This window comes from Arachis ipaensis, chromosome B1 (genome assembly GCF_059453495.1).
Source record: "Arachis ipaensis isolate K30076 ecotype BB chromosome B1, ASM5945349v1, whole genome shotgun sequence".
NCBI lineage: Eukaryota > Viridiplantae > Streptophyta > Magnoliopsida > Fabales > Fabaceae > Arachis > Arachis ipaensis.
Genome location: NC_142436.1, coordinates 135679266 through 135705090, shown reverse-complemented (window position 1 = coordinate 135705090; position 25825 = coordinate 135679266). Strand labels below are relative to the sequence as shown.

The 25825-nt window shown below is 38.9% G+C and overlaps 1 protein-coding gene across 1 annotated transcript; it reads left to right on the top strand.

Moving 5' to 3' along the window:
• The first annotated feature begins 3992 nt into the window (after window positions 1–3992).
• On the top strand, window positions 3993–25105 carry LOC148578500 (uncharacterized). The gene is made up of 5 exons (XM_088501804.1): window positions 3993–13919; window positions 14119–14195; window positions 15727–15803; window positions 17091–17187; window positions 24865–25105. Exon 1 carries the CDS (start codon window positions 6392–6394, stop codon window positions 9053–9055), a length of 2664 nt encoding a protein of 887 aa, XP_088357930.1. The 5' UTR covers window positions 3993–6391; the 3' UTR covers window positions 9056–13919; window positions 14119–14195; window positions 15727–15803; window positions 17091–17187; window positions 24865–25105.
• The last annotated feature ends 720 nt before the right edge of the window (window positions 25106–25825 follow it).

Genomic DNA, 25825 nt, shown 5'->3' with positions numbered 1-25825 from the left:
TGTCCACACGGGCTTGGTGGTGAGGTGTTTCCTAAAATCCTCGTTCAGCAACCCGTTCGTCAATCACAAACTGGGCACCGAGTCGGTTAGGCCGTCAATCTCCAAGCATTCATCATTGAACCTATCCAGGTACTTCCTGGTCGGTTCGCTAGTTCTCTGTGTCACCCCGAGCAAGTTGATCGGGTGCTTCGCTTTAGCAATACGTGTGGTAAACTAAGCTAGGAAGGCGCGGGTGATGTCCGCGAAGGTCGTCACGAAGCCTTGGGGGAGGGCGTTGAAACAACGTATTGCCGGGCCCGCTAGGGTGACGGGAAAGGCGCGGCATCTCACTTCATCGCCTACCCCTTCCAAGTTCATCCTGGCCTCGAAGGCCGTTGGATGCTCTTGGGGGTCTTGGGTCCCATCATACCTCATGTTCGTTGGCTTATCGAAGTGCTTCGGTAGCCGGACCTCGAGGATCGAATGGTGGAACGGGGTTGCCCCCATGATTACAGGTTGTCGCCTTCTCCTTGGTCTTTCTCTGCTGTCCTCTCGATTTTCCTTCACGTTATTTCTTGTCGGAGGTCGGGTGTAAATTACGGGATCTCTCCGTCTTCTCGGCACTTCCCTGCTTTCTCCTTGGCTCTCTAACTCCGATCGGGGGCTCGAGGTGCGTCTGGAGCGGCTCCTTCGAGGGCTTCTCCCTCTCCTTTGAGGAGATCGAGAACGCTCTTGCCTCGGAGCTGGTTGGTGGTGCTCTCTGCTAGCCACCTCTCACTCCAGGTTTTGCACTCTGTGGCGCAGCTCCTGTATTATTCTGGCGCTGTCACTACCTGTCCCTCCAAAGGGTCGCCTCTTGTGGGAGCGCGAAGGGAGCTTGGGTTGCGCAGTGGGGATCTTGTGCGTTCACGAGAGGAAACCACGGAGGCTACCTTGCTTGTTCTGGGGACCATTTCCTCCCCGCGTGGTTCGCCTCCGTCTTCTGCCTCTACAGGACCCAACAGAAAGTCCATCTTGGCTGGTTCCCACAGACGGCGCTAATGTTCGATTCTTCGGGTTCCAGATGGGTCGGTGGAGCTCTGAAAGTAGAGTGATAGAAACCAGCCTTGGTATGGGTCCAGAAAAGGGGTGTTGAGGTTTCACAATTTCACGAGCTGTTGCGATGAGAGGAGGAGGGCGCCACCTGCAATGATACTCCGACGCTCAAGTCAGGAGATGATATAGATGGCTACGGGAGTGAGGGTGGTAATGACGTACATTGGAGGAGGGGTAGGGCCCTCCCTATATATACCATGTCAGAAGTGGGTCTCGCAAAGATAGACCCACCTTCCTCGAAATTTTCCTGCACAGTCGTTGTGTGGTGAGCTGGAAAACAGGTGTCAGGATCGGTTTCCCGGCTCAGGTTCGACGTCCATTGATCTGGCCGCCCGGGTCGGGTTAGACTGAACACCAGCTGGGCTGGGCCATAACACATTTTAAACCAGTTATAAAAGAATAGGATAGTAATTCTAGAGAATTTTTGAAACAAATGTGTTGCATAAAAAAATCATTGCTATTTACGTCAATTTGTTTGCAGTGCATCAAAGATCGAAATATTATTTTTTTTATATTAATTTTTATTTTTTTATTATATCTTTATTTTTGTATATTTATCTTGAAATAATAATATTATATTAACATCAATCAATCATTTATATGAATATAATTAATAGTATTTTAAACACAATTTAATTAAATAGGAAAAACACAAAAATAAAATAATTAAAAAAATTAGAAGCAAAACTAATGTAGAAGACGAGTACAGTGGCGAAACAGTATGTAATTAATGAGTAAAATGAATACAATTAAGGAAGAAGGGTTGCTCACACCACTAAACCCTTGCTGCTACTTTTACCGTTACCATGTGGTTTAGTGGCAAATTAGGATTAGTAATATTTGGTATTTGGCCCATGATTCTAGCCCAATAAACACACTGTTTTTTTAATTCATAAGAGTTTTTGAATATATATATATAATTTTTGTACAGATTTATTTTATTTTATTTCATTAATTTTATAATAAATTATATCTATCTCGAAACTTTAATATAATATATTTAATTTAATTATATTAAAAATTAAAAGATATATAAATACTTTTTTCAAATAGAAAATAAAAATTAAAAATTAAAATAAAATTTAGTTGACAAAATATTTTTGTGTGAATATTTTTTATTATTTTATAACATATAATATTATGAGTTTTATATATACTTTGATACGTGAATATTTTTAGTTCATATTTGACCTTAATTATTTTTTTGTTATTTAATTTTTAAATTTGTATTTGAATAAAATTATAACATTATGATTGATGTAGTATTATTAATTTGAATAATATTTTAAAATTTATATTAAATTATAATTATATTTTAATATATTTATTTATTTTATTTATTATTTTATTATAAAATAGTTATTTTGGTTAAACTGTCGTAGAATCGATTAAATTAATAAATCAATAATTAACATGGTTGAATGATCAAGTCTATATTTAGAATTTTGGATTTTTCCTTTTCTCCTCTATATAATATTATTATTAAGGCTCAAGTTGATGGCTAAGCTTTGGATGACCGTGACTATAGATTGCTCATATTTTGACCATCAACTGAAAAAGTAAGGGTTAATAGCTAAATTTGTCTTGAAAGATTATCAAATTTTTAAATTAGTTCTCAAATAATTTTTTTAGTCATATTAGTTTTTGAAAGATAAAACGTAAGTCAAATTAGTCTTTCCGATAGTTAAATAATGACGTGTCACGTTAAGTGCCATGTGTTACCAGATGATTGGTTGACGTGTCAGGTCAGTGACACCTAACACGCCACGTGTCACTTGACATGTAAAAAAGATATTCATAATCAAAATAGTTCTTGAAAATTCAAATGTAAGTAATTTTCATACCTAAAATTTTTAAAAATTAATCAAATTAGTCTTTATATAATTTTTTTATTTTTTTATAATATTAAATTTAAAATATTTTTTATAGTATTAATTTTAATATTATTTTTAGACCTTAATAAAAAAAAATTCTCTTTACATAAAATAATAAAAATAATTAAATTATTATAAAATTATTTTGTTATTTGTATTTTAAAATTTTATATTTTTAAATTGTAAATTTTTTTATAGTGAAATTTTGTATTTAAATGAGTTTATCAAATTATTGTTGATTATATATTTAAAAATTTAATATTTTAAAATTTATTAAATAATATAGTAGTTATTTTAAAATTTAAATTTTTTAAAATTATAATTTATATTATTATTTAATTTATATGATAAAACTCAATAAATTTTCATAATTTTGGATGAGCTATTAGCTTCTAATTAGTAATGATTACATACTAATAAAATGATTACATGAACAAAAGGAATACATCGTGCATATAATATGAGAAACAAATCAAAAACTAGTTTCAGAACTAACTTCTGGTTTCATAATTATCACTGAGAAAAAATTTACCCCTGCTCTACTAGTTAGAAGCAACAGAAAACTAAAGATTTTCATTTCACTACTATATACCTCAGGATGGCCTCCAAAAAATACAAAATGAATTTTAAACATATTAAGTTCTATCATCTTAATCAATTTTTAAATTATTGAGTTCTATCATATAAATTAAACAATAATATAAATTATAATTTTAAAAAATTTAAAAGATTTGAATTTTAAAATAATTACTATATTATTTAATAAAATTTAAAATATTAAATTTTTAAATATATAATTAATAATAATTTGATAAATTTATTTAAATAAAAATTTCACTATAAAAAAACTTACAATTTAAAAATATAAAACTTTAAAATACAAATGACAAAGTAATTTTATAATAATTTAAATATTTTTATTATTTTATGTAAAGAGAATTTTATTTATTAAGGTCTAAAAATAATATTAAAATTAGTATTATAAAAAAATATTTTAAATTTAATATTATGAAAAAATAAAAATTATATAAGGACTAATTTTATTAATTTTTAAAATTTTAGGGATGAAAATGACTTACGTTTGGACTTTCAGGGATTATTTTGATTATAATTTATAAATATATTTTTTACATGCCAAGTGACACGTGGCGTGCTAAGTGTCACTGACCTGACATGTCAACCAATCATCTAGTGACATGTGGCATTTAACGTGACACATCATCATGCCACGTGGCACTTAACGTGACACGTTATCCTCTAACTAATGGAAGGACTGATTTAGCTTACGTTTTATTTTTCAAGGATTAATGACTAAAAAAATTATTTGAGGACTAATTTGAAGAATCGATGATCTTTTAGGGACAAATTTGACTATTAACTAAAAAAAAAGTAACACTTGTCACATTTAAACTTTGGTTTTGTATTAAGTTACTCAGCAAACTATGTTTATGAGTATTCAACAAGGTAAACAATAATTTTTTAAGGTAGAGACAAATTTAAAATTTGGGACTAATAAAAAGTAGAGTATTTATGACCGGGTAAAATTGGGTTTGTCTTGATTCAGATTTGACTTTAAATATATATCAAGTCTGTTTTTTATATTTTCGGGCTACAATTATACCAAGTTTAAATCGAGTGAAAACTGGGTCTTTAAAATTTTAACAATAATTTATAAAAAAATTATTTATGACACTCTATAAAGAAGAAATTTGTTGATATTCATATTTAAACTTGAATTTGTTCATAAATTCTAATTTGATGCTTCTTTGATCTATTTTCTAATTCAATAAGTGTGATTAAAAATAAAACAATAAGCTTATAATTATATAACATAATATTGAAATTAATTTAAAAAATATATATCCTTTTTAATTTCCTTAAGGTGCACATGGGTCGGGCAAAGTCGGATTTGCCTCGACCCAGACGCGATTCAAAATAATGACAGGTAGGGGTGGCAAGCGGGGAAGTCCGCCCCGCCCCGCCAGAAGCCCGCCCTTTGGCAGGCTGGCCCGCCCCGCCCCGCCCCGCCTATTGAGGCGGTTCCAGAATCCCAGCCCGCCAAATATCTTTTTTTTACTCTTAACTATTAAATAATATATATAAACGCATAAAAAAATTTCTTCTGTTTTTTATTTTTAACTATTATAATTTCTAAAAGTATAAACAAATTATAATTTTTATATTTACAAACATTAAAGTCTTTGTAATTATAAATATCTAATAAACATAATTAGAAACCAAGTTTTCATCCAAAACATAATTATAAATATTGTTCCCAAAGCAAAATAAACATAATCCAAAACATAATTATAAATATTGTCTCTAAAACAAAATAAACATAATCCAAAATACTCAATTTTCATCTTCATTCTCTTCTAAGTTGGGTTGTGGAAAGTTGGATTTTGGCAAAAAAAAAAAATACTAAGCCCGGCGGAGAAGCCCGTCCTGCCCCGCCAAAGCCCGCGGTTTAGGCGGTGCGGGTTAGGCGGCCTTTTGCTATTTGGCGGTCTCAATTTTCCAGCCCAGCCCGCTTTTTTTGCGGGTTATGCGGGCCGGCCTGACGGGTTTAGGCCCGTTTGCCACCCCTAATGAGAGGGTATATTTTTGAGACTCTTACTCAACCCTAAATTCGGTAAAATCACACTAAATTAACCTCTAAAATGTTTGAGATCGAATCAGGTCTTCGGACTGAACCTGGCCACATGCACTCCTAATAAAAAGCAAATGCTTCATTAAATTAGTTGATTGATGGAGAGAAAAAGAAAGTGGGCGACAATTCAAAAACTAAGGGGAAGCAAAAGCTGCCTGAAGGAACTGGGCGGTCTTTTCAAAGGAGTTTTTGGCACTAAAAAAGACCCTGCAAAAAGGAAAAAATCTTCCAAAAATATCAAAAGTGGACCCGATCCATTCAGCTTGAGCATACTTAATGAAGTCACAGAGTTAAGAAACTCAAGCAGGGGGCACTGTTATGGACAATAATAGATAGCGAAAAAAATGACTATACCAAATCATGCGTTGACGACATACACAGAAAACACGTATAACGCAAGATACAAATATAACTCCAGATAAAAAAAAGGGCAAAAAACTAGAATAAACCAAGGGAAGTTGCAAATTACCTAAATGAGCCAAAGTAAAATTCGTTTCTGTAATGAGCCAAACCCTATATTTATATAATTCGAACCAGTGTGGTTCGAACTCTATTCATGAGTAATTCGAACCAGGGTGGTTCGAATTATAAAGAGAGAAATTCATTCAAGTAAATCGAACCAGGGTGGTTCGAATTACTTGGGAGGAAAACGTAGCACATAGTTCGAACCAAGCTGGTTCGAATTATATGGGGAGAAGCTGCATCAAGTAATTCGAACCAGTCCGGTTCGAATTACACAAACTGAATTCGAACCAGTCCGGTTCGATTTAGTGGTAGACAGTGCAGTATATATATGGTTCTAAACGTGAGTTGCCCTCATAGAGGGTGTAATATGGCTAGTGAGGAGAGTTTTATGGTTTTGGTTCACCATAGAGGATCCATTAAGAGGAAAACTCGCTCCGGTGTGAAGTTCCCAGATAAGGATCCTCTCTGTATTGTCGTGAAACCAACGACGAGCTATGATGATCTTGTTAGATCTGTGCTGATGAAACTTGGTCTGGAAGGTGCGAAGCGAGTGAAGAAGTTTTTCTATCGCATTCCAATCACTGTCTTGCAGGATACAGTGAAGTATGATTGCTTCACGATTGGTAGTGATGAGGACCTGCAAGTCATGTTTCTATGTCGGAGGCAGTTTCCCGAGGTTAGGACACCAGAGTTGTTGGCAAAGTTGGTTGATGTGGTATCCAGCTCAGGGGGTTCGAACCGGAATGCCACCACTGAAGCAGCAGCAGCCGGTTCGAGTTCCAGGCCTGCCATTGCTTCTTCGTCCGTCCCTGTGTACGAGCCAGCAGTCGAACCAGTCGCCTCCCCGTCTTTTGCTGTTGATCTGAATGATGGAGTAGGTGACGTGGTAGGATCAGTTGATATTCTGCCGAACGCTTTACAGGGAGTTCCACCGGTTGGCGTCGGAGACGGAGTGTTGGGTGATGTAGAGGAGGACGACGTCGAGCTGGATATGATTGAGGATGACAGCGGCGACGAGGTTGGAGCGACTGAGCCTGCATTGGTAGTCGGTGGTTCTAGTTCTGGCACACAGCAGTATCCACCACATTTTTCCTCTTTGGACCTAGATGCCATAAGGCAAGAAGGTGTTTCAGGGCACTCTGTTGGATTCGGAGCTAGAGATGCTGAAGGGACTGCTGGTTTGACAGAGTTCCAGGTTGGTCAGCAATTTCAGGATAAAGACGAGGCCCTGGTAAGTGTGAAGACTTACAGCATCCGGCGAGGGGTACAGTACAAGGTTGTGGAGTCTGATCATCGCCGTTATGTGGGCAAGTGTTCTGAGTTTGGGAATGGGTGCACCTGGTTGATTCGACTGAGTCTGCGGAAGCGCAAGGGCATTTGGGAGGTCAAGCGGTACAATGGACCTCACATTTGTCTTGCGACCTCCATCTCGAGTGACCACAGGAGCTTGGATTATCATGTGATTTCCGCGTTCGTTATGCCAATGGTTAGGGCTGATGCATCCGTCAGCATCAAGGTGCTCCTAAATGCCACGGCAGCACACTTCGGGTTTAGGCCGACTTACAGGAGGGTCTGGATGGCGAAGCAGAAGGCATTTGCCCTCGTATACGGTGACTGGGATGAGTCATACAATGAGCTCCCCAGGTGGGTTTTGGGAGTCCAGTTGACGATGCCGGGTACTGTTGCAATCCTACGGACGAGTCCCGTTCGAGTTAGTGGACAAGTAGACGAGTCTCAAGCTTTTTTCCACAGACTTTTCTGGACGTTTCCACCGCTCATCCAGGCATTTCGCCATTGCAAGCCCTTAGTTAGCATTGATGGGACCCATCTTTATGGGAAGTACGGGGGTACTTTGCTCATCGCGATTGCACAGGACGGGAACTCCAACATTCTACCCGTTGCATTCGCACTAGTAGAAGGTGAGAATGCAGAGTCTTGGTCATTCTTTCTCTCCCACCTTAGACAGCACGTGACACCGCAGCCCGGTCTTCTGGTTATATCGGACAGGCATAACGGCATAAAGGCTGCGCTTGAGGCTCCGGACGGAGGTTGGTTACCTCCATCTGCATACCGTGCATTCTGCATTCGACACGTAGCGGCTAATTTTGCCCTTACCTTCAAGGGCAAGGATGCACGTAGGCTTCTAGTGAATGCCGCATATGCGAAGACCGAGGTTGAGTTTGATTACTGGTTTGATATTCTTCGGTCTGAAGACCCGGCGATGTGTGAGTGGGCGAACCGGATTGATTATTCCTTATGGACTCAGCATCGTGACGAGGGACAGAGATTCGGTCACATGACGACGAATATCTCGGAGTGTGTGAACTCAATCCTAAAGGGTGTCAGAAACCTCCCTGTATGCTCTTTGGTGAAGGCAACATATGGAAGGCTTGCGGAACTCTTTGTTCGCAAGGGTAGAGAGGCTGAGGCCCAGATGGGAGCCGGACAGCAATTCAGTCAGTACTTGGTGAAGTGTATAGAGGCCAACTTGAAGAATTCGCGGTGCTTCACGGTGACTTTGTATGACCGGGATAACTCCGAGTTCACCGTAGCCGAGACCACTCCGACGGGCTCTTTCTCATTGGGTACCTACAGAGTATCGCTTGTGTCCCGGACCTGTGACTGCGGGTACTTCCAGGCACTTCATTTCCCGTGCCAGCACGCACTTGCATGCTGCGCCTACTCACGGGTTACCTGGTCCTCTTATGTTCACAGCGTGTATCAGATTAGTTCAGTGTTCCGTGTGTACCAGATGGGATTCACACCGCCGATACCGGAAGGATTCTGGCCACCTTACGACGGGCCAACCGTGATCCCGGATCCTGCCAAGAGGCGTTCGAGAGAGGGTCGTCCGAGATCCACCAGGATACGGACGAATATGGACGAGGCAGATCCGAATCGGCCAAAGAGGTGTGGCCTTTGTCGACAACCCGGACACACCCACAGGAGTTGCCCACAGCTTGGAGGACCGTCTCACACGGGGGGCCAGTAGTAGCGATCTTGTTATTGTTAGTGTTTATTGATTTTATTTTTCCTGTTACTTGTTATGTAAGATGACTTATGTAATCTGTTTATCTTTTTACGTTCTAGTAATGAAAAAGTTGCATCTGAATTTGAATATAATTAGAAATCCCATGACTGCAAAAGTTGATAACTAAAGTGTTATATGATTCAATGATAATACATAGTCACTAATCCACTAGGTAAATACCAGATTTTTAAGTACAATAAGATGAGGACACAACAAGGAAAAATAGCTCTAAAGTAACAACAGTAGTCCACATCGGTCTGGTACATGAGTGAACCCTAACGTCCAAAATACATGAAATGTAAATCATCTAAACAAGTGGGAGCCTGTCCCACAACGACGGGGAACCCGTGGCCTCTGACCTCTGCGGATAAACGGCTCCTCATCCTCTATCTCATCTGCGTCCTCATGCGGGGCAGGCTGTGCGGGTGGCGTAAAATGGAGTGGTGCGGCAGACGGCTCGGCGACAGACTGTGATGCAGCGGTGTAAGCGGAATGTGGGGTACCTCCCAAAGCAAACTGGTCACCAACAGGTGTCGTAGCAGGCTCGTTCAGATCAACATCTAAGGGTGCCTGCGTGCCAGGGGTCTGAGGACGCCTCCTGCCCGGCTCGTCCTCCTGCATGATAGCCGAAATCTCCGCTAGAAACCGTGGACTGCCGAAGTCCGCATCAAGCGTATCTGCCCCAAGGAAGTCTTGCCACTGTGATCCGGGAATAACCGATGGAGTACCGTCCTGCTGAGGCTGGTCGTCGGTGGGTACTCCAACAAAGTAATGTCCAAAAGGACCGGACCCAAGTCCAGCGTCACTAGGCTCAGCCCCGTCACCCATCCCGGAGCCATACCACTCACCTCCGTGAACCCCATCCTGGGTAATACCACCAGCAACTGAAGCCGCCCCTGCACCATCCCCGCCCTCAGGCCCATGCTGATCATCGTCATCGTCCTCAGGGTCAGGTGCAGCGGCATGAAGTACGGCACGCTCTCTACCTCTGCCAGGATGATGTCGTCGTCGACCCCTAGCGGGGCCGGCCTCGTCGCCAGCCTCCATAGCACGCTCACGCCACCCCCAGTCACGCTGGCTACGACGTGTGCCCACGCGAGCTCTCCTATCAACCCGCCTCCTGTCCGGCACGTCGTCAGGCCGATCCATCTCAGGTACTTGCCCAGCTCCCCGCTGTGAGGCCTCAACAGGAATAGCAACGGCTCTCGGATCGCCCAACTACGGATCCGGAGACAAAAACCTCTTCCCGTGCTGACTCCACCAATCCAAGAACTGATACGACGGACCAGGGTCAGCAACAACATCGAATCTCAGCACGCTCTCTGTACGGTCGTCCCAATACTGATGCCACTTCTGCAAATGGGACGGGAACCATCGATCGCCGCCTCTGCCGTCCTTCGACATCAGAAAGTCGATGTTCAGGGCGGCCTGTGGACGGGGCTGCACCCCTCCAAACTGCGGAAGAACCCTGTCTACCTGATGCCACTCTATGACGGCAAAGTAGATAAGCGATGTAACAGACCGACACAGCACCATATGCCGAGGCTCCAAAACCTCGGGATGCACGACCTGAAGTACGTCAGGGCTACTGTACGGCATCCAGATAAACTGCACCCGGAACGATACGATGTCATGGCAACTCGTGATCCCAACTCGTAAATCGTGGTTAAATAAAAAAACTTATTAAGTAACATACTGACCTCTCTATCCTGCAACCGGTCTATCCAGAGCCTCCACGTCTGAACTCTAGGACCCTTCTCGCTACTGGAAGGGATGTAACCTGACCACCTGCAACATGCACATGTGTTACCGCTACTTATATGTGTGCTTAGGGTATCCAATACATTATGAATGAACACGCGGTTATGTGTAGTAAATTGAAATAGACAAAGATTAGTAAAGTACCTCGAGGCCAATGGCCAGCTGAACGTCTCAAATCCTGCAGGCCTAAACCGAGGAAATCGCCAGAAAATCCATGACTGAAGTAGCTGAAGTGGGCCCGCTAGCTTGATAACATTTCTGTTCGCCACACGGCACATGCACCGGTACAACCATGCCAGTGCTGCAGAACCCCAGCTGTAGGTCCCCATCTCCTCCAGCCTAGCTACAAACGGAAGCCATCTGATGTGAACGCGGTTGCCCGACTTGTCCGCAAAAAGCTGCGTGCCCAACAACATCATGATGTACGCACGGGCATAACGACGCACAGTATCCTCATCAGCTCCCTCCGGGACATCACCAAACGTCTCCTGAAACCAGCTGCAGTTGACCGCGTACTTCTGAACCTGGCTAGGAGGAGGTACCACTATAAGCAACTCCTCGAACCAAACCCAGGCTGGACGGCCACCATCGATGTATACATGGAACTCTGATAGGCAGCCGCTGACGTAACGCCCGTCCACTGGCAAACCCAGCTGGTATGCCACGTCCTGCAGTGTGATAGTGCACTCTCCGAACGGCATATGAAACGTGTGCGTCTCCGGACGCCATCGCTCAACAAACGCACTGACAAGGGCCTCGTCCAATCGGAACCATCTATCGTTCAGCCTTGCAAGATGGTAAAGACCAGCCATCTGCAGGTACGGAACGTATCTGTCATCCAGGACCATGCCCTGCTGCCGCCGCATGCTCCTGATGCATCGCTGAGGCTGCGGAAGAAATGAACCGCATTATTAGAACCAACTTAATAACCGGTGACAAACATAATCAACACGATAATCCCTAAACCCAAAAATCTTACTATGCATAGCCGCTTAAAAATCCAAGAACGAGAACCATTTGCATAAGAAACTTAAATTAGAAACCACCATAGCCTACTGACATCAAAGATCTAACATTATAAAACCACAACTAAACCGCTTACATAAACCACTAACATAAACCACTAACGTAAACACTTAATGTAAACCGCTTACATAAACCACATACATAAACCACTAAGATAAACCACTAAGATAAACCACTAAGATAAACCACTAACAAAAACCACTAACATAAACCATTAACAGAAATCACTAACATAAACCGCTAAAATAAACCACCAACTAAACCAACATCTAACCCGCATGCCAAACCACTAACTCACATGTACCGGTAAAATAAAGTTATTTCCGTACTAACCTCTTCGTTGATGACCCCAGCTATATGGGCGACTCCGTCCAAGCGATATAACCGTGCCGGATCGTCCCCCATGAGCAGAGTATTCCGTTCAGGTCTTTCTCGGAGAGAATCTGGGTCGTTTTCTCTGAGATTTGGTGGGGCAGGGGAAGATGAGAATGGTTCGAATGAGGCTGATTCGAACTCCTTATATAGCCCAATCACTAGTAATTCGAACCAGGGTGGTTCGAATTACTAACAACCTAGCTTAAGCGTAATTCGAACTAGGGTGGTTCGAATTACATGAAGACCTCATTTACCCATAATTCGAACTGGAGTGGTTCGAATTACTTGCATACCTAGTTCGAACCAGTCTGGTTCGATTTACTTTCAATTTTTTCTTTAAAGTTCGAAATGCTCTGGTTTGATTTATTTGAAGATGAAGTTCGAACTAGCCTGGTTCGAATTACATAAAAATATGATCTGGCTCATTGCTGTATCGATTTTCATTTTGGCTCATATAGGTAAATTTGGATTCATGTTGGCTTATTATAGTATTTTGCCCTAAAAAAAATGACTGGAATTCGATATGAACGCATATCCGACATTAAATGCTCAATTCAAGAAATATATAAAACGAGGGCTCTAAAATAGTAGGATCATGATCATTTTCCACGAAAAATACACTTCTAATATAAGTTTTGGAGTGTCATTGCAAGTTGTCTTTTCGGCCTGGTCCGTGAACACTTTAACTCGAAAATCTCGGATTCTCTTAAGTACGTACCACGAGATAAATACGAACAATTTGAATTTCTTTATTTGTTCAATTACATTACATATATTTTTGTGTATCTTTATTCAAATTAATTACTTTATATGATCAAATTTACGTGGAGTTTCAAGGTTTGTTGATTAATGTAATGAGATATATTTATTTTAGGATTTTTTGTGCATAATGTTCATGATTGTTGAATCTTGCAACTTTGGAATCTTGTTTTTATTTTATTTTCCCCTTGTGTGATCATCATAATTACTTTCCGGCAAAGGCTGCTGTTTTGGATAACAAAAGAGGGAGTGGAGAAAAAATTGGATAGTGTCAATTGTTTAATCTCATCTTTTATTATTCTCTCTCATATTTATTTTTGGTCCCATTTATAAAATTAACAATAAAAAATTACACTTTATTCTCTCAAGTATCAAAAAAATTGAAAAGGATCCATTCCCGACAAAAGATGATTCTGAGATGTAATGAAAGGTTTCCTAGAGGTTGCCAATTTCTGAATTTAGTCTAAGGAAATATCCTTTTTTAACTATGATCTTTGGGTACTTAAATTAGTCTTAAAATAGTTGCACATGTATTTATAATCTGTATCGGAATATTTCATATGTCGTTTCATATACTTTTAATTATGTTTTTTCTTTTTTAATTTTTATACTTTTTAAATAAAAATAACCCGTAATTATGTGGGCAATTTTTAGTTTTTATACTTGCATTCAAGAAATTGCATTTGATGATATGAACAGCGGCCCTTTTTAGTGAAATTCTAAAAGTTTTTTTTAAATTTATTTATTAAAAATTCATTTATTGTTTTTGCAGTTCAGCTAATGTTAAGGCACAAGAACTTGAAGTGAGTGTAGATATTGATGCCTTTACACAACTCAAGCATTTGCTTTTGACCTTTTGTCTATTACTGATAGGAATCCATATCTCTTTGAAGGAATAAGACAAGTGAGTTTCTGTGAAGCACCTTCTTTGATATTAGTAGAGTCATTATATTGACAATTCTATTATTGATTTTTTAATATTTTTGTCTTGCACTTCTGTTGAGGTAATTTTTTTCAAAAGCAAAAATTTATTTTATATTTTCTTTTTTTAAAACAAAATTATTTATTTATGTATGCTTAATCTGCTCTTGTTTTGGCTGAAGGTTGAGGTAGGACTAGATTGGTAGATTGTTATGACGGCTTCCGGCGGTCTAAAATCACTTCAACCGGTGTGCATAAGGTATTTATTTTGATTTGCTAGGATTTTTTTGCTACTTTCTAATTGCAAATCATGTTTATGTAATGGTTATGTGATATTAGATGATATTATGTTTTTGAGTAAACTATCATTTGTATCTACGAAAGTTGAAAACGCTGACATATCTACCCATAAAAAAAGGAAATTACCATTTGTATCTATAAAAAATAGTTTTTACAAGCAAAATTATCCAAACCCTAAAAAATTAAATAAAATTTCTAAATTACCCTTCTCTCCACCACTACCACTATCATCTCCTCCCCTTTCCCCCTCTCCTCTCTCTCTCTCTCTCAATGTTCTCATCTTTTTCCTACCACTGACACCACCACCACTAACCCATCCTCTCTCTCTCTCCTTCCATTTTTTGAGCTCGTCGACGCCGCCATAATTCGTCAACTCTGCCAACTCCTTCCTCTTTCTCTTTCTCTCGCTTTCTTTCTGTGTTTTGCTTTTCTCTTTCTCTTATACTTCTTCGAATTCTCAACCCAGAAAAATGCTTCACCATCATCAACAACAACAGAACCATCTTCAGATTCTTTGCCCCCACACTCTCTCTTATCTGCGAAATTTCTTATCTTCACCACCACACTACCTCCTTCACCCAATCACCTTTCTAACCCTAAACCTCTTCACCCAGCCACCACCCCTCTTTCCCTTTCTAATCTCAAATCCCACCACCACCCCCTTCACCCAGCCACCACCCCCTTTCCCTCCAAAATTCACACACGGAGACATTACACACACACCCCCACCCGAGGAAGAAGAAGAGAAGAGGAGGAGGAGCGAGACCGCACTGGCAACGTGGGGACTCGCTGCCGCTATCGCATCATCGTCGCCGTTGTTGAGGGTGCCCAAGAGAAAATGCAAGCCAGAACCAAGGAAGGGGGAGCTGTCGCCGCCGTCGCGCCCTGCTGCTGCCGGCTCCGTCACATCTGTCGCCGCCATTGATTGAGTCCGTCGCTGTCGTTGTCGCTGGTCTGGAAGGAAGAGAGCGCGCAAGAGATCGGAGAAGGAGGAGAGGGCGACAGCGCCGGTGGGTGTCACTGCCACCATCGTCGTCGACGCTGTTCAGTGAGGAAGAACCGTTTTTTCTCTGTTTTTTCTATTGTTGTTGTTGTTGCTGCTGCTGCTGCATGTGAAGAAGATGATGATGGAGATATAGTGGTGGTGGTGGTGATAGTAGTGATAAAAGAAATGAGATGGTAGTGGGATTTGAGATTAGAAAGGAAAAAGGGGGTGGTAGCTGGGTGAAGAGGGTTAGGGTTAGAAAGGTGATTGGGTGAAGGAGGTGGTGTGGTGGTGAAGATAAGAGTAATTTAGGGATTTTAGGTAATTTTTTAGGATTTGGATAATTTTGCTTGTAAAAATTATTTTTTATGGGTACAAATGGTAATTTCCTTTTTTTATGAGTAGATATATCAACGTTTTCAATTTTTGTGGATACAAATGGTAGTTTACTCTATATTTTTTCAATTGTATCATATTATAATTATAATTTTTTTTTTTGGTATAGAAAATGAAGAGGAGGCAGGTTCTCTCTTGTGCTAAAGCTGAATTGGTTGTCGTGGAGCAATTTTAATTTTAATATTGGTTCGTTTCTAATTTTTGAACTTCTCTTTACTTTATTCCAATTTGATATTTTCTTCTATGTTAATTGTTATCCTCTCTTTTTTTTCGAATGATCATTTTTCTTTTGTTTTTATTTGGTTTACGGGAAAAAACTTGTTTAGATAAAAAATTATTATATTGATGCAAAATCTGATGTGAGGGAGTAAGTTAGAGCTTGAAGTGCTATGTTTTTCTTTGAATTTCGTTAGGAAGATAAGGAGAAATCTTGATAACGTGTACAATAGATTTTAAATTTGGCCTAATACAAGGAAAAGAAAAACTCAAATAGTTATTTCAAAAAATTAATCATCTCAACCTTAATTTATCAATGAAATTTACTTAAATACCTTCTTTTCCCACAACTGTCTATTACTCCATCCTCATCAATCATCCCACCTCTTTAGCGTTAGAAGTTCCTTCACCGGCCATCAAACAACCATCTACGTAATTATTAAAATAATCATTCAACTACCTAGTGAAATACCATCTAACATTTGTTAATTGTATATACTTAAACTGAATCAAATAAAATAACTATCCAATTAAGAATTAAAATAACCATCTGCATACCTAGTGAATTGAACATCCAGCATCTAAATTCGTCCATTGATGTATATACCTTGATGAACATCACTCCGGCGAGGGTTAAGCAGATATACGCCTCATCCACTGTATCTTGCTCCCGCGAACACCGCCGCGCCACCAGCTTCATTGCCGGTCGGATAACCGTAATCATGAAGATGACGAATGCCAAGCCGGAGAGGAGAACCCACACAGACACCAGGGGGCTCTTGTGGCCACCGCTACCGTTGGCCTTTTCGGCGAGTGCTACGGCAAGGGCGAGGAGGATCCAGGCCGCGACATCGTTGAAGGCGGCAGCGGCGGCCATGGCGGTCTTGGGCTACACGACAGACGCAACGTGCGCGAAGAGGGTGTCTTCGTCGAACGTTTTCCGACAGTTGGGAGATGTCGGGTTGCGTTCTAGGCGGCGGACAGTGGTGATCTTCGCGGCGTCAGTCCGGAGAGAGTGGAAGAGATTGCCGGAGAGGAAGAAACTGCAGCACATTCTTTGCACGCGTAAAATGGAGGAATACGTAACTTTCGCATAACCAAATCCTTATGTTTTTAAAATTTAAAATTCTAAATTATTAGGAATTAATTAAATTAATTATTAATTGATTATAATTTTAATTTTATTCCTATTGTACACATTGTACACTAAATTCATTGTCTGTCTATACTTTCTCTTTTTTCTGTTGGTTATGACAGGAAAATGTTAGAGCAACTTTAACGGTATGGTTTTCAAAACGTTTCAAATTCACTTTTTCTGACAAAAAGAAGGGCCAGCCGTTGAAGAAAGGAGATGGTGAGTTTTTGCACGCATTTTAATAGGGGATATTTTTTTTTTAGAAAAAAATTTTAGTGTCCAATAATAACTTTAAAAACAAATAATTATATGAAATAATAATTAACTAAATAATTATATTTTTATTTAATTAATAATTTATATTAATTATTTAATAATTAATTATATTAAATTATAATTAATTACATTTGTTTAAATAAAAAAATAAATTTAATTTTTCAACATTATAAAATAATTTTTAGTTGAGTTGTTTATTTTTATTCATAAAATTTAAAATGCTAACCAAATTTAAGTTGTCTATTTTGACCGTTGCATATATATATATATATATATATATATATATATATATATATATATAACTGTTACTATGTTACTGTTATTATTAATAAATTAATATTTTATTATTTTACATATACTACTTACATATGTAAAATTCAATTAAATAATAAATAATAAATTAATTATGAGAAAAAAGGATTAAGAAATTAAAAATTTATTAATTTGGAAATTACTTATGAGAATTAAACTTAGAAAATAAAATTGAGCGCAAAGATATAATTAATTCCAGAAAAACGTATATCGACATTAAAATCAAATGTTCCGGCTTAAATTTGTCCGGTATTGCAAATGAGAAAACTAAAATTATAAAAATGACAAAAAAATATTTAAAACATAAATCCAAACACTTATCTTAAAAGTTTTGGCCCCGTGTGAGGCCAAACGGACACAAAATTAAAATGGGCCTTCAATTGTGTCCAAGTCGAAACCCAAGACTTATTAGCCAACTCCACTTAGTGAAATTTCAGCCACTCTTTTCCATTTGAGTGAGAAAGAGCAGCGGATAGAGAGGAGATGAGTGAGAGTAAAGCTCTAGCTTTCACTATTCACCATATACACTCAAATTCACGTAACTTACAAACTGTAGTTTGAAATATGTGTAAAATTGGTAAAATTAGAGTTGCTAGAGTTGCTTAGTTGATTTTGAATGCTTGGTGTGGTTGCGGAGCAATTCTTGAGGCTTGATTGACGTTGAGCAAGTTTGGATTGGCCGGAAGGGTGAGAATTCAAGTGTTGGAAAAACTGCCGTCAAAGAGGTATGAGTCTTAATTTCAGGTAGGCATTATGTAAAATTATGTGAAAACCTAGGTTAATTGCCTTTAAGATAGTGTTGGATGATAGGTTGTTGTTGATGGTAATTGATTAGTGTGAATGCTTGTATGAAATGATGTGAATTGCCATGATTGTGTGAAATGAGGTATTGATGAGTCATAAATGTATATATGAATGAAATTGGATATAAAAATTGTGGTTGATTGCCTATTAAGGCTATGAAATGAAAATTGGGCTGAAAGCTGTAATAGAGTGAGGTATCCCGAGTAAATTTTCATAATGGTCCCCGAGATTGACACCGTGCACCAAAATCGTCCATAAGATTCCAATTGCACCAATTACGTCCCTGAGATTGGAAAAATTGCACCATAGTAGTCCCTGACCCGTTTTTCGTTAACGACGCGCTGACGTGGCTTGATGACGTGGACCTTTGGTGACACGTGTCACCTCATGGTTTGGCCACGTGTAACGGTATGATGACGTGTTGATCAACGACACGTGGCATGCTGACATGGATGGGTATGCCACATGTCACAATCCTATTTTGCCACGTGTCAGATTATGCCATTCAATTTCAGGGACTAAAAACTGATGAAAGGACTAATTTGGTGCACAACATTCAATTTCAGGGACTAAAATGAGTCATTTGATGCAAAGTAAGGGACCAATTTGGTGCACATGTAACGATGACATAGTGGATGACACGTGAACAAATAGCATTGCAACACGTGGCATAATCTGACACGTGGCAAAATAGCATTGTGACACGTGGCATACACATCCATGTCAGCATGCCCTGTGTCATTGACCGACACGTCATCATACTGTTATACGTGACCAAACCATGAGGTGACACGTGTCACTAAAGATCCACGTCATCAAGCCACGTCAGCGCGTCGTTAACGGAAAATGGGTCAGGAACTACTATGGTGCAATTTTTCTAATCTCAGGGACGTAATTGGTGCAATTGGAATCTTATGGACGATTTTGGTGTATGGCGTCAATCTCGGGGACCACTATGGGGATTTACTCGAGGTATCCCCTATTTGGTAAGTTGGTGTAAATAATTGATGAGTTTGGATAAATAATTGATGAGTAGTGATCGCTGTTGTAAATGGATATTGTGATGGTTTATGCTATATGAGTTGGAATCGGGTTGATTAGGTTTTGAATGGTTAGGAATTGATAAATAAGTGTCGAGGAATAACTTGGGGTTGTTTTGAAACGAAATGAATAAAGAAGTTAGTAAAATTAATGATTATATAAAACTTGGTAAAAACAGAATTTTAACCAACTTCGACGGGTCATAACATGGCACTAAGAGTGTGAAATTATATGAAATATATCTTAAATTAAAGCCAGTAATAAAAGCTTTAAAACTGTCGAAGAACGTAGGAAAATGGGATTTTATAGAAAAAATTATTAAGGTTTGAAAACTGGTGTAAAAAACTAAATTATGAGATTATGCAGAAAATTAGGATTTTTGACCTGTGCGTGTGTGCGCACTACACAGAGCGAGTGCAAAGGCCCGTGTGTATGCACACCAAGGAATTTTTGTAGGTTGTGCATGCGCACACACCCTATTTTCTGGAAGAACTCTGATTTTACCACTGTTTAGCTTTCTCGGCAGGCTTGTAAGCCTTTGTAAACCCCGTATGATGTCTGATAAATAGTTTTTAAGCTCTGGATAGAGTGTGGCTAAGTTCAATGAATTAAATTGATTAATTTATGAATAAACACTTAGTTGACCAAAGAAAATATTACGGGGATGGTAGTTTTATCTCGTCCTTGATAAGGATAGTGGTGTCATCCCGCTCACGTGTTAATGGAATTGGCAAATTGACAAAAGATTGTGATTAATGATTTTAATAACTTATGATATTGCTAAAAGACATCGATATTGATTAATTATAGCCTAAATGGCTAGATTGGCAAGGACAGAGGTTTGTCCCTCTTGCGTGACAAGGTCTGGGTGTTGTCCTGCTTGTATGTCGATTTGATAATTGTTTTGGCACCTGCACCGGGCAAGGACGGAAGTCTCATCCTGCTTGTCCTTGGTTGTGGTGTGATGTAGGGACGGTGATACGTAACAACCATATTTTCTCAGATGAAAGGTGAGATGGCACACTCCGTTAATGTGAGACGTCACTCTCCATTGTTTGGCACGATTTATACCTTTAGAGCAAGGTGAGACAACATTCTCCATTGAGATAATGGTACCATGACTTGTATAATTTCTCCTGGGGATGCGCACCGAGAGACTGATCTGGGGTGTCAATCGGATTTTATGTCGGGTTTTGCAGTATAACTGATATGTGAGCTCATGATCAGTAGGACAGGTATGCATCATATGCATCTATGTGAAATTATTTGAGTGTGCATATTGTATTTGTAACACCCCAATTACCCTAAGCGTTACCTCTAGCCGTAAAGCCAAGGTTAATCAGAGGTTACGACAGTCCTAAGGCTTATACATATTTATATATAGAAGAAAATAATATATTCTAGAAGTCTGATGAAGGATATATCTTATTTAATAGGATTTGAAAAGCGCAAAACGTACCAGCGAAGCTACTAACTTAAAGTACAAGAAATAGATATCATATAACAAAATATCATAGTATAATATCATAAGAATCTAGCCACGGCTTGCGGAGTTTAAGCCGGCTAGCCATATACAGACCATACATGAAACCAGACAGTAAAAACAGCTTATACAAGTTTTGTTCTCTCAATACATGACTTTAGGCTAAACAAATACAAAAGTGAGAGATGTATAGCAAAATAAATCAGGAGACTCAAAAGGTATCCGGATCCTCCGCTTCTGTCACCAGACAACTCACCGAGGTGGGTTGCGACTTGCATCTAAAAAACAACAACAAAGTATGGAATAAGAACCGGAGGTTCTCAGTATGGTAACAGTGCGCAATGATGTAAGATGTAAGGCTTCGGGACGTCGAAGGCAATCCTAGAACTTCACATCACATACGGATATTCAAGCTTAGAGCAAAATAAATAAATATTTAAAGAACTTAAACCATAAACCGGGTTATCTAAACTTACTAGAATTCTAACTAATACTAATCACACCGCTGTATCCCACAGCCCTCGCCAACCTAACCTCCGTGCGATCCCATCGCCACCGCCTACCTAACCTCCTCAGCACCAGACAATCACAATTAATGCACACAAGTAAAATACAGATAATATTCATATACAACAAGTAGTTCAAGAAGCAGGTAGGCATGTTATACGATTAGGCAAACTCAAGTGAACAAAGCAAGCAAGCATATAGAAGATGCAGATGATGCATGTCTGTCCTATTGACGGTGATATCACATGTCGGTTATTGCCAAACCCGACAGAAAATTTGGTCGACAACTCCCGGATCAATCTCTCTATTGCACATAAGGAGGAATAATTCCGAGGGATGAGTGCCCTATCACCTTCTCCTTTCAGAGGAAAATATTCCGAGGGAGCGTGCCCTACCACCTTCCTCTGGTTGCCGCATGATTTCGTGGGTTAGTGCCCTACCACCTTGCAATCAGAGAGAAATCGAATCATTTTCAGGAGGAATAATTCCGAGGGATGAGTGCCCTACCACCTTCTCCTTTCATAGGGAAATATTCCGAGGGAGCGTTCCCTACCACCTTCCTCTGGTTGTGAGAAATATGAGTGAGTGAGAAGCCCAGCTTCAACTCTCACATCCGAACGTAGGCGGGAGACTGCCACAGCCCCTCCGACGGAGAACAATGCATATTGTAATTACACATTCAATCTTAGAGGCCACTCTTCTAAACACACTTCTACTCATACTCGTCACAACTATCCTCAATTCATAACTTTCCATTCCGAACTCATTAGTTCATCGGTTCCTCCAGTCATTATCAGTAATCACCAATTTCACCACTCTTCCTTATCTATCAACCTAACTCATCATCCATACATCAGAAACTTAAACCTCCGTTTGCTAACTTTTCAAAGTAAACCCAAACTAAACCTCCTAGGACCTTTCCCATGTTCCAATATCCAAAATTGAGCCCAAGAGTCTTAAAATGGTGTCACAGAAGCTTACAAGCTTGTTGGGAAAGTGAAATAGATTAAAAATAAAGTTTAAGTTATAAAATAGGACGTGTGCGTACGCACAGGGGTGTGCGCGCGCACGTCTAGAAGATTTTCATGATGTGTGCATACGCATAAAGGTGTGCGTACGCATAGGCATTAACTTTCCTAACTTGTGCGTGCGCACAGAGCTGTGCGTGCGCACAGAGCTGTGCGTGCGCACAGGTTGTAAAACCTCATTGGGTATGTGCGTGCACAAGCTGTGCTAGCGCTGCAAACAGCACGCCCATCCCTAACTATGAGTACGCACAGGTCTGTGCATACGCACAGGTTTGTGCGTCCGCACAGGTTTAAAATCTTGCAGGGTTGTGTGTGCGCACATACCAGAAATCACAAAATTCTGCAACTCTGCAGAATTTCAGATTTTGACACCAAATTTTGAATAATCATAACTTACTCTACAAAAATCCAAATTTTGCAAATTTTATATCGACTTGAAGGGTTTTCAATGAACTTTAATTTAAGAAAAATCCCAACCAAATTTGAAAACTGAGGCTCAAGTTATGATCCATCAAAATTCACCAAAAATCTGTTTTTACCAAAAACCTTAAAAACTTACTTTTACCAAAACTCTCATTTCAAAACCAAACTACTCACAATCCAAATACTACCAAATCAACACAAAAGCTCATACCACTCATTCCTCAATCTCAACCATCAGTAATCTCCCATTTACACTATCCCACACCATCAAAATCATTATTCTCCAACAATAAAAAATCATCACAAACAATCCTAATTCTCTTCATTCATCAATATCATTTCCACAATCCCTCATCAATTATCAACCACACCCACAACTCTCAACAACATTACACATCAACAATAAACCACCAACCTTAACATAACATCAACCGCAAGACTCAATATCCAAAAATCATCATCAATATACATCATCACACATCATAATCATCAATATCCTTTATTCCAAATCACCACAACATTTTACATTAACTTATTACCTTAAATTTTCATAATCCTCATTATTCACCAATATAACTAATCACCATAAATACTCATCAATACACAAAATTCCCAACAATCACCATCAACCACACTAATCCAATATAACCAACAATTACATCAATTCACATATAATTATTCATACACCAATAACATTCATTCCTATCTTAGGGTCAACTAGCCTAAGTTTTCAAAAATATTACATATTACATAAAGAAAACCGAAACCATACCTTGGCAGATTCTCAAACGCTCAAAACACCAAAACAAAACCACCAAACTCGATCCAAAGCCTCAACCAACTCCAACAAATACCAAAGCTCAAACTAACAACACATATATCACTAAAATTAAAACCTAAGATGCATAAAACAACTAAACACAAGGGTTTAGTGAAATCTTACCTTACCCAACGAGATTAGGGGTAAAATCCAACAATTATCTGCTACTAGAGATCACCTAAACAAGCAAAACCACAAAACTTGCTCAAAAACTAAACCTAAAACGCGTAGAAATTTAGGGCACGAAACTGGGAAGTGAGATGCGAGATCTTACCAGATTTCTTTAGATAGAAAGGAAGAGCTTGTCGAGAGCTTCACGTGGCTGCAAACGGCTCGTCAATCGGAGGTCCGTAGCTCAAGTTATGGCTCCCGGAAGTGGATGATGAATAGTGCTACTTCCTTCTTCCTCTCTTCTTTCATAACCAGCGACCCTCTCTTTGTGAGTTGCTGAAAATGAGCTTAAGGCTCATTAAAATGTGCTTTTATATGTTGGGCTTGGGCTCAACTTGGGTCCGGTCCAACCCGTTAGTGTTTTTAGCCCATTCGGCTCAACTTTGGGCCAAACTTTTAACACTAACGCCCGATTTTTTATTCCTAATATGTTTCTAGAATTTTCGACTGTTTTCACTTTTTTTCGCACAGTACCGGGCAGATTTAAACTGGTTCGATCGGTTCAACTGCCGGTTTGCAGTTTTTCACGATTTTTCGCAGAAAACACATTTTCTGACTTGGAAAGACCTACTAAGTCCAAAAATCATATTTAAATAATCAAATTCTCATTCTAACTTTCCGGAACTTAATTTGGGCATTTAAATTATTTTATTCATGAAAATTCAGGTTCTTACAGTATTTGGTTTGCTTATGTGATTACTTCTGTTTAACTGCTAATTACCATATTTGATGTAATTGCTCTAGATTGTGTTTGAACTTCGTTACTTGTGCTTGCTACTACTAAATTGATTACTGAATACTGGTTCACTATGATATTGGAAATTGGAGACAATGAGAGGTGTTGGAAAGAGCTGAGATTTAGTCTGTTTATCCTGATTAGATTAGAAAAGACTCTATACTTGAACTTTGTGTAATTGGAGACTAGGATTGCCTAGTGGGTTCATGTAGTTTTACATTGTCTCTATTTAGAATTATTACCCTATTGGGAATCTTCGGGTTCTCACCTATTGTGAAAATTATTGATTTTTCAGATACATGATGTGACACACCTTGCTGAGTGTGCAGGACTCCTTTTGGCGAAAGCGAAGACTTGTCTTTTGGATTTCATTTTGTACTTAGATGTTTATTCTCCACTTTTTAACATGTATTTGTATATTCCTCTTAGAGGTTCTATATTGTGGAGAAACAAGATTATATTTTGTATACTTTGGGTTTTAATATTGTCTAATCGGCCTTTTTTTCGTAGGTCGAGACTAGTACTTATTATGTATCTATTCTGAATCTGCTGTATATGTTTATGCCCCTCTTATTATATATCTAACGTTTTTATCTTTAACGCTTCATGAGTGACACAGTTATTGTTTTGTTATCTTTTCTTCATAGGCTCCTAATTATATTATTATTCCTTGAATATATGTATATTTTTGTTTTTTAGTCTTCATAATGCTTCACCACATCTGATTTATGACTATAGCGTAAGTTTTTGTATGGTAGGGTGTTACAACATACACTTTTATTCTCACAATTTCTTCTACTCTTCTTCATCTTCTTTTAAGTTTACGAAATCAAAGTTCTACTGATATTATTTTTTGTTAAATAGATCCAAACTAATTCAACTCTTTTTTCAAACTTCAAACTCTCAAATTCCAAATCAAAACTTCACACTACCAAATACATTTCAAGGTCCAAATCCACAAAATCTTTCTAATTTCAATTTTCAAGCTCCTTAATCCTTATGATAATCAATTTTCTATTTTCCAACCGCATATTTAAATTCATAAACACCACATTTTTTATTTTCATCCATATTTAATCCTTCTATCGGAAATATTACTCCAACATCCTTGCCGTTTCCAACTCAATTTAATGCATCGAGACATGATTCATTTGTTGTTGGTAGCTCTTCTAACCCATTCCTTCAGACTTTAATACAATCTAGTCCAAATTTTCAGTTTTCAGATTTTGCCAACCTTCGTGGATTAGATGTTATCG

What these genes read in the sequence shown, in the direction of transcription:
- LOC148578500 (XM_088501804.1), top strand. Translation starts at nt 6,392, where the DNA reads ATGGTTCTAAACGTGAGTTGCCCTCATAGAGGGTGTAATATGGCTAGT.